General features: G+C 40.7%; 1 protein-coding gene across 1 annotated transcript in view; it reads left to right on the top strand.

Moving 5' to 3' along the window:
• The window catches only part of ddx43 (DEAD (Asp-Glu-Ala-Asp) box polypeptide 43), a 59,505-nt gene that overhangs the window by 3,640 nt on the left and 41,392 nt on the right, over positions 1-14,473 (top strand). The window contains exons 3-7 of the mRNA XM_078400033.1: positions 127-265; positions 773-919; positions 1,029-1,110; positions 12,975-13,131; positions 13,240-13,358. Of these exons, the coding sequence (XP_078256159.1) occupies positions 127-265; positions 773-919; positions 1,029-1,110; positions 12,975-13,131; positions 13,240-13,358 (644 nt within the window). The remainder of the gene's footprint in view (positions 1-126; positions 266-772; positions 920-1,028; positions 1,111-12,974; positions 13,132-13,239; positions 13,359-14,473) is intronic.

Raw genomic sequence — 14,473 nt, 5'->3', positions numbered from 1 at the left:
CTGGGTTACCAAAAATGGCAATGTGTGCATATTCTGAGATACAGGCTCTGTTTAATATGTACTGTTTGTACTTGCACATTTCGTCTGTTCAATATGTACTGTCTATACTTGCGCATTTTATGATAGATACTAAAAGGTGACGTTGAAGTTGAGGTGAGGCTTTTCGGCAGCCACGAGGCCCAGCTGAAAGCGAAGGAACTAATTCTTAACCTTATTGCAAGAAGAAATACAGATCAGTTGAATGGACCTGAGAGAAGTGACCAAGGTATGCCTGAATGATCCTTGTTTTTTTAAAATTCGCATTATTCTTGGAATTGAACTGTGAGTATCACATTTCATTAGATCATTAAAACTAATACATATAAGATTTGACACAAAGTGTTGGAGGGACTCAGCGGATCAGGTAGTATCTATGGAGGACATAGGTGACATTTCAGGTTGGGACCCGAAACATTGCCTATCCATGTCCTCCAGTGATGTCACCTGACCTGCTGACTTACTCGAGCACGTTGTATTTTTTTTTATAAACCAGGATCTTTCTGTCTACATATAAGCTTTGTATGCATTATATTTGTTGATTGAATGGCATGGGAGGGGGTTTTCATTCAAAGTTGTACTGTCTTGTCTGTGCAGACCCATGCTGGGGGAAGCCTTTAAAGTACCTGGGTCTTAGGGTCCATTTAACTCATTCTGACAACTCCAATTTCGCCACCCGCAGAAATCAGCATTAAACGATTGTCTTCTTTCTTTCCTTTCTGTCCATCCACCACAGGCATTGCATCGAAACTCAGTGGTAAGTCAGCCACCACCTCTAACACCCCTTCGGCCAGGTGCAGTGGCATAAACCCGTCTCGTCCTGTGATCAACTGGAGCTCGCTGCGTGAGAACAAGGAGAAATATGAAGCTATGAAGTGGGCTGGTTGGTATCTTCTCCGCTTCAATTAAACCCTAAAGCTTTGGTCACTGGTGAGGACCAAGGCTGACTTCCCTTTTGATCTGAAATAACAACTTTCTCCTTTTGCATTAAGGTCTTTCATCAATTAAAAAAAACTTTTACATCGAAGCTGAGTCAATTATCAATATGACACCTGCAGAAGTTTCCAACTGGAGGTAATTACTAGAATCTGGTACAAATTCTTAATTTTAGTTAATCCAAAGCATCGTTCAAGACAAGATTAGTTAGTTTTCAGATTTCACTAAAATAGCTGTATTGTAGATGGTGAAGGTGGTTATTAACATTACAGTGGTGGGCTGAGTTGGGCTGAGGAACGGCAAACAGATATTAATTCAGAGAAGTGTGAGGTGCTGCATTTTGGGAAGTTAAACCAGGCCATGACCGTCACATTGAATGGTAGAGCTCTGGGGAGTGTTGCAGAACAGAGCGATTGAGGAGTACAAATACATAGTTCTCTGACAGCGGTCACGGGTAGATAGAGTAGTGAAGAAGCCTTTCGATGCCTTCAATAGTCAGGGAATTGGGTATCGAAGTTGGGACATTATGTTGCAGTTGTACAAAGTGTTGGTGAGGCTGCTCATGGAGTATTGTGTTCAGTTTTGGCTGTTATATGAAAGAAGCCATTAAGTTGGAAAGAGTGCAGAGAAGATTTACGAGGATGTTGCCAGGACTCAAGAACCTGAGCAGTCGGGAGAGATTGGGTGGGCTAGGACTCCTCGGGCACAAGAGTCCCAAGGGGTGATCTTATAGAGGTGTATAAAATCATGAGGGAAATGAATAGCGTAAAAGCACATTTTTTTCCAATGGTAGCAGAACCAAGAACTAGAGGGCATAGGTTTAGGGTGAAAACGGAAAGATTTAATAGCTGTCAAACTTTTGACAGAGATTGGTTGGTATATCGAACGAGCTGCCAGAGGAAGTTGTTGAGGCAGGTACTGTAACCATATTTAAAAGACATTTACACAGGTACATGGATAGGAAATGTTTAGAGGAATATGGGCCAGCACAGGCAAATGGGACTAGCTTGGATGGGGCATCTTGATCGGTGTGGACAAATTGGTCCAAAAGGCCTGTTCCTGTGGTGTATGATGCCATAATTGGATTTAATAACCACTAGTTTGGTACAGTGGTCAGGATGCTGCGTTTTCACTTTGATTGTCATCAGCTATTGACCTATGGTCAGTTTTATAGAATGACTGTGGTTCCTCTCTGACTGCAAATAATTACTGCTTTTGCTTGCATGTTTTTGTGGGTATTTTATTCTGTTTACTGCACTAATATCAATAATCATTCTGGCAGATGTAGATATCTTCTTGGTCAGTCAGTCACTTTTATTTCTCTGTTTCTTGGAAAACTGCAGCGAGAAGAAAAGAATCTGAGAGGCAAAGGCAGGGCACATTGTCAAAATCCTTCTCCCAAGAGAGCATAGTTTTAAGATTTTAAAGGTAGAAGGTTTGAAGGAGATCTGAGAGAAGGTTTTTTATGTGCAGTGAATGATATCTGAGCTAGTTTCTATGCTGCACAACTCTTATTACTCCAACGATGTTGATAAGTGGAATGATATTTGGGAGGAAGGAAATAGGTGTGAGTAGCATATTTTGGCTCCAGGTGTGGGTGGAATCTTTACAGAAGAGTGCTGACTAGACCAAGGTCAGGAGTAACTTAATCTAAAGTTTTTCCAGAGTTGCATCAACTTTCCAGTCAGCGAAGAGTAATTTAAAACAAGGAGTTGTTTCATTATCAGACAGGAAGAGCTGATAGCTGTATCGTCTTTGTCACTCTCTTGGGAGGAGCATGGTATTTGCTGATGGCGATTCCTGCTGTCTCCCTCTGCGATTCACGTACTTCTTTTAAACCTTCCTCTTATTGGTGCTTACTTTGTTTTAATCATTTGAGTCTAATTCATGTTAATTTCAATTGAAAGTTTTTTTAAATCCTCAGCTGTACCTCATTTCAAATCATGGCCAGACCAATTCTCTTTTCTGAGAGTAAAGCATAATTATTTGGAGAATACACCATATTGTTCACATGTATTGTTGCCCAGGCTACCAATATCACTAACATGCAGTAGAGCTTAAAGGTTGGAATTCTGGTTTATTACAATACAGGTTTTTTTTGTTTGCAATTTGACTGAAAAGAACCAAAAACAATGCAAAACTTTGGTTAAAAAGTATTAGTTTTTCAAAGCTGGTCCATTCATCAAGCAGGCACCTCCTCCACAGTGAATTAATCACCACTGCAAGTTTTCACTAATTGGATCAGTTGTGTGTACCTTCAAACTGGTGCTAAGAGTTCAGATGGACTTTCCAGGAACAACTTTTAAAAGTTCATAGATTTAAAAAGTGAATAAGCTGATGACTACATCCTGGGAATTGTTTTTTTTTTAACAGTTTTTATCTTTTGCAGTTTAAAACTAGAATGGATTGACTCTTATTTTAAAATGCATTTGGTGAAAACCCAGTTGTAGAGGTGAAAATGTTTTAAGTGACTAGTTACATGTTAAGGCTTGGCAGAAAAAGACTAGAGTAACTCGGCGGTCAATCAGCATCTCTGCAGAACATGGATAGGTGACAGTTCTGATCGGGACCCTTCTTCAGGCTGATTGTGGTGTGGGGGGAAATAATGGAGTTGGAAGGGGAGGAGGAGGGGCGCAATTGGTGCAAGTCCAGGTGGGGCACAGGGAAAAGGTGTTTGGGGGGAACAGGTGGTTTTGGTTAGTTACCTAAAATTGATGAATACAACATTCATACCATGCTTTGTTCCTCCAGTTTGTGTGTGGCCTCACTCTGGCAAGTGCAGGTTGAGAAAATAACAATTTTCCTTCCCTGCTTAAATAACAGGTACTGTTATTTAATTCTGTTTAATTTTATGCCAACTAAAATTGATTTTATTGAATTCAGTGACAACTGTTTTTAATAAAGTTTGCTCGCCAGTTTTTTTGCCTCCCTGGTGTTCTTCAATCAATCACTTATTTTTCTGTTTTATTCTCTCCTCCTTTTCACTTCCCCTTGTTATTTCCTTTCTCAAGTGCATTTTCACTTCTACATTCCCAGTTGTATCTCAGTGGTGCATATTGACTAGCAGTTGCCAAAAATCATCATAACGCTCCAATGCCTTTGAATAACATTTATAAAACAGCAGTGTAGACATTTCTACATGGACATTTCTCCGCTATAAGTTGGATCCAGAAAAAGACACAAGGCGCTGGAGTAACTCAGCGGGTAAGGCAGCATCTCTCGAGATCATAGATAAGTGGCGTTTTGTGTAGTAGACATCAGTCAATAGTCTGTCCCTGTGCTGGAGACGGAGGGATCAAGAAAATGGAGATGGGTGTCAGTGACAGTCCAAGTGAATTTGAGGACAGGGTGGAAGTTAGTGGTAATGTTAATAAAATCAATTAGTTTTGCACTGGTGCAGGAGGCAGCTTTGATGCAGTCATCAATGTAGCGGAGAAATAGTAGGGAGATGGTGCTGGGTGCGCCTAGAACAAGGACTGTTCAACATAACAAACATAAAGGCAAGCATAGTTGGGGCCCATGCGAGTGTCCATGGCTTCACCTTTAACTTGGAGAAAGTGAGAGGAGTCAAAGGAGTTGCTGTTGAGGTGGAAGAGAGTGCTAGTAGAGAGACATTTATTAGGTTTCTGTTTAAGGAAGGACTGTAGGGCCTTGAGACCGTCTTGGTGAGGGATGGAGGTGTAAAGATGAGGTAATGGGGGCCTGGAAACTAAAGGTTATTGAACAGTTGAAGGGTGTGTGAGGGAAGGTGATAGAAGAGAGTACGGAAGGGCTGGGGAACGATAGATTGGAGGCTGTGGAGAGGAGATAGCCAGAGGTGATAAGATTGGAAACGGCCTGGGGATGATGTCCTGGTGTTTGTCTGTGGGAGTCCTGGTCATGGGGTAGGTATGGCTGCAGAATTGTATCCTACCTAAGGAGTTAATTAGAAGGCAGCCCTCTAATTGAAAGCGATAAACAGAAGGTAATAGCAGCAACCAAAGATCAAATTGAAAGTTATATTGGTGTGAGGAAAGGACAGCATTGAATAAACTCGAGCAAAGACCTTGCTACCAGCACCTTACTGGTTATATATCTGTAAAGATATTTATAAATCTGTGAAACCTGCTGATGAAGCTTTGTGGTAGGATATCTAAAGAATGGATACTTGGTCTGTGGGAAGAGACTTAATAGCAGATGAATTTAAATTAGTGGTGTATCAAATGTTTAGATGCGGACAAAAAATATGAAATCAATCCTCAATCAAAGTGAAGATGGTATTAATGTGTTTGTGATCAGGACGCATTGTAGTGGGCTGCATTCCAAATGCACTTGAATAAACATTTTAGGAAAATTGGTGTTTTAGAGATTCCATGTAGTTCTGTTTTTCTTACCTTTTATTATTTGGCTGTAGGATATGGGCGTTCCTTTCCCACCCTGTTGACTATGAATTGAATAGTTTGTGAGGCCATATCAGAGAGTAGTGAAGAGCCTGAAGTCACGTTCATCTGATCAAGAAAGGAAAAGTTCCTTCACCGAGTAACTTTGTAATGTTTCAATGTTTTTTTTGATAATCCAATAATTTCATGGTAACTATTTCTGCACCAAGTTTTTTGAAATCACATTTAGAGCCAGAAATTGCAGGGGCGCTGTAAGATAAGGGAATCATCATAAGACACAGGTGAAGTGTGGAGAGATTGGAGGGCGGCTAATGTTGTGCTTTTTAAAGAGGAAAGCTAAGAAAAACTTGGGAACTATAGACCAGTAAGCCTAATGTCTACTGGAAAGTTACTGGAGAGGATTCTGATGGAAAAGATAAACAAGCATTTGGGAATATTGGGGTGGATTTGGGATTGTTACCCTGGTTTAATGTGTGGGAGATAACGTCACACAAATTTGAGTTTTTTTAAAACAATCATAGTCATACAGCACTGAAATTGGCCCTTCAGTCCAACTCATCCATGCTGATCAAGATGCCCGATCAAAGCAAGTTCCATTTGCCCACATCAGACCTGTATTCCTCTAAATCTTTCCTGTCCATGTACCTTTATTTCGCCTATCCTGAGGAAAAATGACTCTTTGCATTCACCTTATTTATTCCCAGCTTATTTTGCTGCACCTCTGTAAGATCATCCCTTGGCCTCCTGCATGACAAGGAATAAAATACTGGCCCACCCAACCTCTCCCCATATCTCAGGCCTTTAAGTCCTGACAACATCCTCATAAATCTTCTCTGCACTCTTTCCAGCCTAATGGCATCTTTCCAATAGCAGGCTGACAAAAACTGAACACAGTTTTACAAGTGCAGCCTTGCCAACATCTTGTACATAACATCCTAATTTTCTGCTCATTTCCCTGACTGGAAGCATGTCAAATGTATTCTTCATCACCCTATTTACCTGCAATCCCACTTTCAGGAAACTGTACTTCTGCTCCTAGATCTTTGTGCTCTATGCTCTGCTGGTTTGACTTACCAAAATGCATCGCCTCGCATCTCTCTGAATTAAACTCCATTAGCCATTTTTCGGCCCAGTTGATTAAGATCCTGCTGTAATTCTTGATAATCATCTTCACTTCCTACTATTCCACCTATTTTAGTGTGATCTGCAAACTTACTCATTATGCCTTGTACATTCAAATTCAGATCATTGATATAGATGACAAAGAGCAATAGGACCAGCACTGATCCCTGAGGTTCATTACTTGTCACAGGCTTCCAGTCTGAAAAACAACCTTCCATCACTACTCTCTACTTCCTACCATGAAGCCAATTCTGTATCCACTTAGTCGAAACAAAGAACTGCAAATGCTGGTTTACAAAAAAAGACACGGTGCTGGAATAACTCAGGGGGTCAGGCAGCATCCCTGAAGAACATGGATAGGTGACGTTTCAGATTGGGACCCTTCTTCAGACTGGATCTCAAGGATGCTGCCTCACCCGCTGAGTTACTCCAGCATTACATGTATGTCCTTTTGCTGCCTCATCCGCTGAATTACTCTTGCTCTTTGTGTCTGTATCCACTTAGCTGGATCTTACATGGAATTATCCGTTTAAATTCCCTGACTGATCTTATGGCATTCTTTCTCAGATCTCTAGATCATTAGTAAATTATCTATTGTGCTACTATGCAAGTGGTTGCTTTGCCAGCAATAAGGGAAAAAAATGTGGTGAAATTCAGTATCCCTCAGATCTTACTGATTTAAACACTTATCCCTTGTGGCTGAAGTCCTGGGCAATAGAATCCCAGTTACTGGAGGCTTGCCATTCACTGGCTTTAGTAACTTGATAACTTGAAATATCTCAAAATTTTCCACTACCCTTCAGTAACCAGATTCCATATTGGAGCAAGCAACACTTTTCCCCATAGCAAATATACAGATGGTAGTTTCATATGCTGCTGATTGTACTTGCAGTCTTTGCTGTTGGTGTGAAAGGTATGAAAAAACAATCAAAGCCAGTAATGATGATCAAGGAAAGGTAGAGCCCACAAAGGTCCATTGTAGGCTGTGGAAAAAGTGATAACGAGTAAATACAAACATTTTGTTTTCAAGATAGAATGGTCATCATAAAACTACTGTCTTGTCATAATCTTTCTAGTTCACTCACACCCATCAAGGAAGGAAATCTGTCAGATTAACCCAATCTGGCCGGTGTGATTTTAAAATCCATTAACAGTATATTTTGACTCTAAACTGCTCATTAGAATAGATTAGTTGTTGCTTCCTGTTCATGTCCTGCTTTTGCATTGTAATTACTGTGATTGGGTTCTGTGTTTATCATGAAACTAAGGGGAGATAGCGTCCCATTCACTTCATGCCACTTAGGGTTGGTCAACAACGCCCATATCCTTTGAACAAATGAATGATCAAGGGTGGTGTTGAGAATGAATAAATCAGGCATGTGAATTTGCCGCTTTTCCGCGGATTTCCGCATTTTAAAAATCCATTTTCCGCACTGTTTGCATGATTTACGCGATTTTCACTTTGCCAAATAAACGGAGAAATCAGATCGAGAAAAAGAAAGAAAAAAAAAAGATGTATAGACTTGTAATGAACCGCTAGAGATCGCTAGGGATTCCGTGAGACATCCCTAGCGTGCCCTGAAAATCTCCCCGAAAATGTGACACCTAGGCTGGGCAAGGCAGCCAATCTCGACCTCATCGGGACTTCCACGGCCGATCGGTGGGTTGAATTTGCAACCTGCGGCCAGGGCTCTGGAACTCCTGCCCAGCTGGAGCCAGCATATCTATCCCCATAGCCGACTTCCTTGACCTACTGGATAAACCAGCAAAGCCCTGGAACCATGAGTGCCAGAAAATCAGTGGTGGAACTGTAATCAGTAAATATTAAATTTATGTACAAGATTATATAACTAAATTAATTAAGACAGGGTTAAAATATAAAACACAGCAGAAAAGCCAATTACCACCTTTTTGGGCTGATTATCAATTAATGTGCGAATTTACTTAAATGTTATTAGTGTACAGTGACATATTCACATTATTTTGTAATGTCTGTTTTTACTTTGAAATGCACTAAAAGAGGCTTGAAACTGGTAATTTTGTGTACATTTTCAAAAATGTTCCCATTTTTTGACCCCCTTTGTACGCCTCGCGCAAGCACTCAGCTCTTTGCTCTTTTTTTTACCTCACTCACATGCCTGATAAATTTAACACCTGCAAGAGACCTGAGAAAATCTGAGATGATCAAAACATTTTGAAGAACTAATACAATCTGTGACATCAAAGCACTGTAAAAATAAGTTAATTCAGGGTTATGCAAATTCAGAATAAAGCAGTAGATGTGATTTACCCTATACAAATTGAACTGGGTATGGCAGATAACATTTTATACGAATGATGCTCCAGTCTCCAGGCCAATGTTTATTGATTAGGCCAAGGTTTTTATGTCATGGTCCGAACTGAACCATGTGCATTTTCTGATGTCTTACTTTCCCCCACTTCAAATCCTGTCATGGAGTAAGGTGACCAGATGTATCAGGCATGCAGAAATTGGTAGATTATGAAGCAGCAGAGAGAGAGAAGAGAGAGAGAGAGATTGCGACTTTGATACATTTATTCCATGATTTACTCCACATCAAATTTGCAGCACGTGTGCGATGGCTCATCTCTGTTTCTATGGTGGTGCTGGTAAACCGAGTACCGCTAGGTTTAGAAACAAGAAATTGCAGATGCTGGTTTATACAAAAGGACACAGAGTTCTGGCGTAACTCAGTGGATCAGGCAGCATCTCTGGAGGAGGAAAGAAACTGCAGATGCCTGTTCAAATCGAAGGTAGACACAACATACTGGAGTACCTCAGCGGGAGTAACCCGCTGAGTTACTCCAGCATTTTGTGTCTAGCTTCTCTGGGGAATATGGATAGACGTTTCAGATCGAGGGCCTTCTTCAGACTGATACAAATCTGATAGATTCAAGAACGTTCTAAGGCACAGTAATATTGCAGGAGCTCAGAATGAATCTTTTGCTGGCCAGTAAACATAAAGCGCCATAGCTTTCGAAAGAGTGAAGCATTTTCCAGTGAAAGATGAATGTTCAAAGCATGCCTGGATGGATAAAGACATTTTCATTGTTGATTCCACCACCTTTTTATGCCTGAGCTTTTAAAGATCATTTTCAGAAAAGCAGAATACAGCAAATATGTGCTCTTGCTAGAGAATTCTTGCACACATCGTTGCTGATAGCAGTTAATTCCTGCAAATATGTTTGCTATTTTTCTTCCCTCCTAATGTAACATCATTAACATAACTTATGGACCAAGATATCATTAAAAATTGATTTTTACAGGAATTTATTTTAGGAAGTTGTTGGGTCATGATGCCACTCTTCAAGGTTTGTCATCAGTTCAAAGCATCAGAGGCACAATTTATGATATTGCTAGTGCAAGAGATTTGATTGGAAGGGAAAATTGTGCCTCACTGATGTTCAGTGAGACATCTTGTGATGAAGAATAATATGAAGCCTTTAATGTTTGAAACTGAAAATCAACCTAGGCAGGAACACCTTGGTAAAGATCCCTTCCCAACCCTAGTGTGCCTTTTAAGTGGCAACAATAGAAAAGATTGCGTTGAAATGAACAAAGTTGTTGTTATACATGTTTTAAGTGCCGTTGATGTTATAGGCAATATAATAAATCCCAGGAAGCAGAAAGAAAGTGACAAAGATTCTAGAGAAAAAGACTGCATCAGCATTTGACATCCTCAAATTTGCAGAAACACACCCTTGTTATTCAGGAAGTTGTGTAGCTGCACATTTTGCAGTCTAGTCTTGTACCAAATTTCAAGAGCCAATTAAGATGCCAGATTTGTGATTTATTTGAGACCCCCCGGCCCACCAAGGGTCTTGAGGTGATGACCCTGAAGAAGTGCAGTCAGACTTTAAGGAAACTCGACAAGATATGAAGAACTTTCCACCATCCATCTCCATTGTGCATTTGATTAACCAGCATTTATCAAGTCTGGCACCTACTGGATAACTGGTTATTTACTCTCCAGTTGCATGTTGTTCTGAAGCAATGGCATCGGTGCCCTCTAGAGGAGTAAAATATTTGCTGCAGTAAGTAGTTTGTCTCACCAGCACTCGCAATCTTCAGCGGAAGTTCTCTGTACAATAATTGTAGCTTTTCATTCAGTATAATCCTAGATTCTCTGAATCCTGAAAAATAATGATTTTTTTTCCCAATCCATTTGAAGCCACATCTCTACTGACATGACTCTTATTATTTGGTTTAGATATAGCATCAAAACAGGCCTATTGGCCCACCAAGCATTCATACTATTTCTGTAATCCCACTTTCTCATCCACTCCCTACATATTGGGAGCAAATTTATGGATGACAATTACCATACAAACCCACAAGTCTTTGAGATGTGGGAGGAAACCAGAGCACCCAGAGAAAACACATGTGGTCACGGGGACATCGTGGAAATTCCACACAGACAGCACCCATGGTCAGGAACGAACCTGGGTCTCTGTGCTGTGAGGCAGTAGCTGTGTCCCTGTGTCTGAATCTTCTGCCTTTAACAGGAGTTTAAACCTTGTCCCCACTAATCCCCATTTGCCATCAAATATCGGTTTACTTTTTAATCATTGCATCTTCCCTGACAATTTGACACAGCTCTTCAACAGTTATCTTCAAATTGAGGAGTTGATATAGATTTTTAAAGGCTCATTTTGAAGGAACTCTTGTGTATTCTAGATATACAACTTTAAAATTGCTGGCATTTATAGGATGAGGAAAGAATAATCTAAATATAAGACATGCTTTTGAAATTTCATGGGCATCTTTGGTATAGTCTAAGTGCAAACTATTTTCTAACCATTGACGTTATAGACTGTGTATATAGCTCCAGATCTGTTCTAATAGATTTCTTACTGATGAGCACAATATTTAAAGCATAGAAAAATCATTTTAGTTCAACGGGTCTATTTTGGTATTAATGCTCTATGGGAGCTTTTTCCACTTCTCTTCCTCTAACCACTTCAGTTTTTCGTTCTATTCATTTCTCCTTGGTAAACAAGCTGCAGTTTTGTTCATGGAGTTGACTTGTAAAAAAATGTATTTTCCATGTCCTTCACAGAAACCACATTGGCTTTCTAGGATTAGGCCCCTTTGAAGATGAGTAATTGTTTAATAGGATTTTAGCAAGGAGGAAAGAGATTGCTCTGATTATTGCAGACTTAATGGCTCCCGCAATGCTTGTAATTAAAGTGCCCTTGAAGTCCTAGGTTGTTCTTGCCTTATTGCAAAATATCTCAAGTAGTTCCTTAATCAACAGTGGAACCCCATTGAAGACCTAGCATTTATTCCTGCAGCTTTTCGAAAATAGGGCCAAAAAACAGATTAATCTCAACCTGAGATAATGTTGATTATCTTTCCCATCTGCTGCCTTCCAATATTCTTCTTCTTCGTGCAGAATGCTTTGCCTCCTATCTGGACTATGACGCATGTACATAGATGTACATAGATTGATACCATATTTTGTTGCCCAAGCTGCTAGATGGATACAATTCCATCATGTCAAGTTGTGTTGCACTAGAGATGTTTAACATTGGAGCATTATATCCAGATGTAGCTCAACTACAAACCCATTGTTAGTTGTGGAAGGGGAGGAGTCAAAATGGAACCAGTATTTCCTAGTTAAAGGCAGGAAGTATGATTGCACCAACACATTGATGCAATCATAAAGAAATCCCATCAGCGCCTCTACTTCCTTAGAAATTTGAGGAGATTTGTATGTTGACGAATACTCTCGAATTTCTTCAGATGTACTGTAGAGAACATATTGGCTGATTGTATCACGGCCTGGTTTAGTAACTCAAATGCCCTGGAATGAAGGAGATTATAAAAAGTGGTGGACACTGCCTGGCCCATCATGAGTATTGTCCTCCTCACCATTGAAGGGATCTACAGCAGGTGCTGCATCAAAAAGGCAGCCAGTATCATTAAGGACCTACATCACCCTGACCACGCTCTCATTTCACTCCTGCCATCAGTGTAGGAGTCTGAAAACTGGGATCTCCAGGTTTAAGAACAGCTTCTTCCCTGCAACCATCAGGCTATTGAACACTCCAAATACCAACTAAACTTCAAACTATGAACTGTCTTGGTCGCACTAGAGACTTTGAGCTTTTGTTTTTTTTGTACTCATTGCTTTTTTTAACTTGTTTGATTTATTATGTTATTCAGAACTGAGACAGGGTTGGAAATAGGAACCTGGAGAATAATGTAATCTTTCCAAATGTGTTGCTGAGTCTCAGACGCTCACTGCAAAATGTTCTCTGTACTGACCTTATTTTAATAAAGGTTTCAAAGGTCTTTTATTGGCACGTGTACCAATTAAGGTACAGTGATATGCAAATTACCATACAGCCATACTAAAAAAGCAACAAGACACACAACTACATAAAAGTTAACATAAACATCCACCACAGTGGGTTCCCCACATTCCTCACGGTGATGGAAGGCAATAAAGTCTAATCATCTTCCCTCATCTCTAATAGAAAGTCAAACAACAATATAATGTGTGAAGATATCATTGAAGGCACTAAGCGGCAATTTCCTAATCCAGTGTGCACGTTTATGGAAGCTTTTCAGCATTACCCACAGATTATGGCAAACATTAAGAGAGTTGGGTTCCAGCGCCCAACCCCAATCCAGGTATGAACACTTTCACTTTGTATTCAACCAGTTGGTGTAAATTGATCATTCTAGTAATGTCAGTGTAATTTAGTTTTGTGATTTGTGGAATGTGTTTTTGCTCTTCAGTCTCAAGCATGGCCAGTCATTCTGCTGGGGTTTGATCTGATTGGGATAGCACAGACAGGAACTGGAAAAACGTTGGCGTATCTTTTGCCTGGGTTCATCCATCTGGATCAGCAGCCGGTGTAAGTTATTTAACCTTTTTCACATTGACATGTGGTTATTAAAATGCAATCTCCATCTGCCCATCTCGGGTAACCAACCCCATAATGCACCCTACTTCCAGATAGGGTTGAAAGAACCGTGGAACAGCCAAAACCATTTACACGGTTTCGGGAGCAGCATAGAGTGTGGCGAGGCAAACTCTGATGCTTCTCCCCATGATCCTCCCGAAACTAGCAAAGTTGAGCCCACGGCACAGGGGCTGTCTTCTCATTCACTTGAGGGACACGTCCCGGTCGCTGGCATTATTGAACAGATATGATCAGGAGGGTCAGAATATAATGTGAACTGGCACTGAAGAGAGGTATTGAAAAGTAGCAGGTTAAGAGGAACTATTCATTGATAGTATGGATGGGAAGAAAGTATGGGGAAATGGTGCCAAACTATCAGCTGGCTGGAATAATCTCAAAGGTCTTTTATTGTCGCATTTACCAATTAAGGTACAGTGATATGCGAATTACCATACAGCCTTACCAAAAAAAGCACACTACTACGTAAAAGTTAACATAAAGTTAACATAAACATCCACCACAGCGGATTCCCCACATTCCTCACTGTGATGGAAGACAATAAAGTCTAATCTTCCCTCATTTTTATCCTGCGGTCACGGCAGTCGAACCATCCGTCGGGGCGATTGAAGCTCCCGCGTCGGGGCGGTCGAAGCTCCTGCAGCTTGGAGTTCCTGAAGGTCTCTGATCAGAGACCGCGAGCTCCGTGACATTAAGTCCGCAGGCTCCCGCGGTAGAACTCAGAGGTCGATCCCTGGCAAAGGGATTGCGAGCTTCACAATGTTAAAGTCCCGCAGTGGAGCTCTCGAAATCGGCCTCCAGCAAAGACCGCCAACTCCTCGATGCTAGGCCGCAGTGCGGACAGAGATACGATATGGAAAAAATCGCAACGCCGTTGAGGTAAGAAATTAGAAGATGTTACCCCCACCCCCACATAAAACAAGCTAAAGAACACTAAAAACATACATTTGAGACTTCATTTTGATCTAAGTGCCATATGAGTTTAGGATGGAAGATATTTGATATGAAATTTAAAGAATCAGGTGGGCATTCCAGGAAGCTGTTTGCAT

Source organism: Rhinoraja longicauda, chromosome 5, assembly GCF_053455715.1.
Source record: "Rhinoraja longicauda isolate Sanriku21f chromosome 5, sRhiLon1.1, whole genome shotgun sequence".
Lineage (NCBI taxonomy): Eukaryota > Metazoa > Chordata > Chondrichthyes > Rajiformes > Arhynchobatidae > Rhinoraja > Rhinoraja longicauda.
Note: the sequence above shows the minus strand (reverse complement) of the source record. Positions and strands in the feature narration are given on the sequence as shown.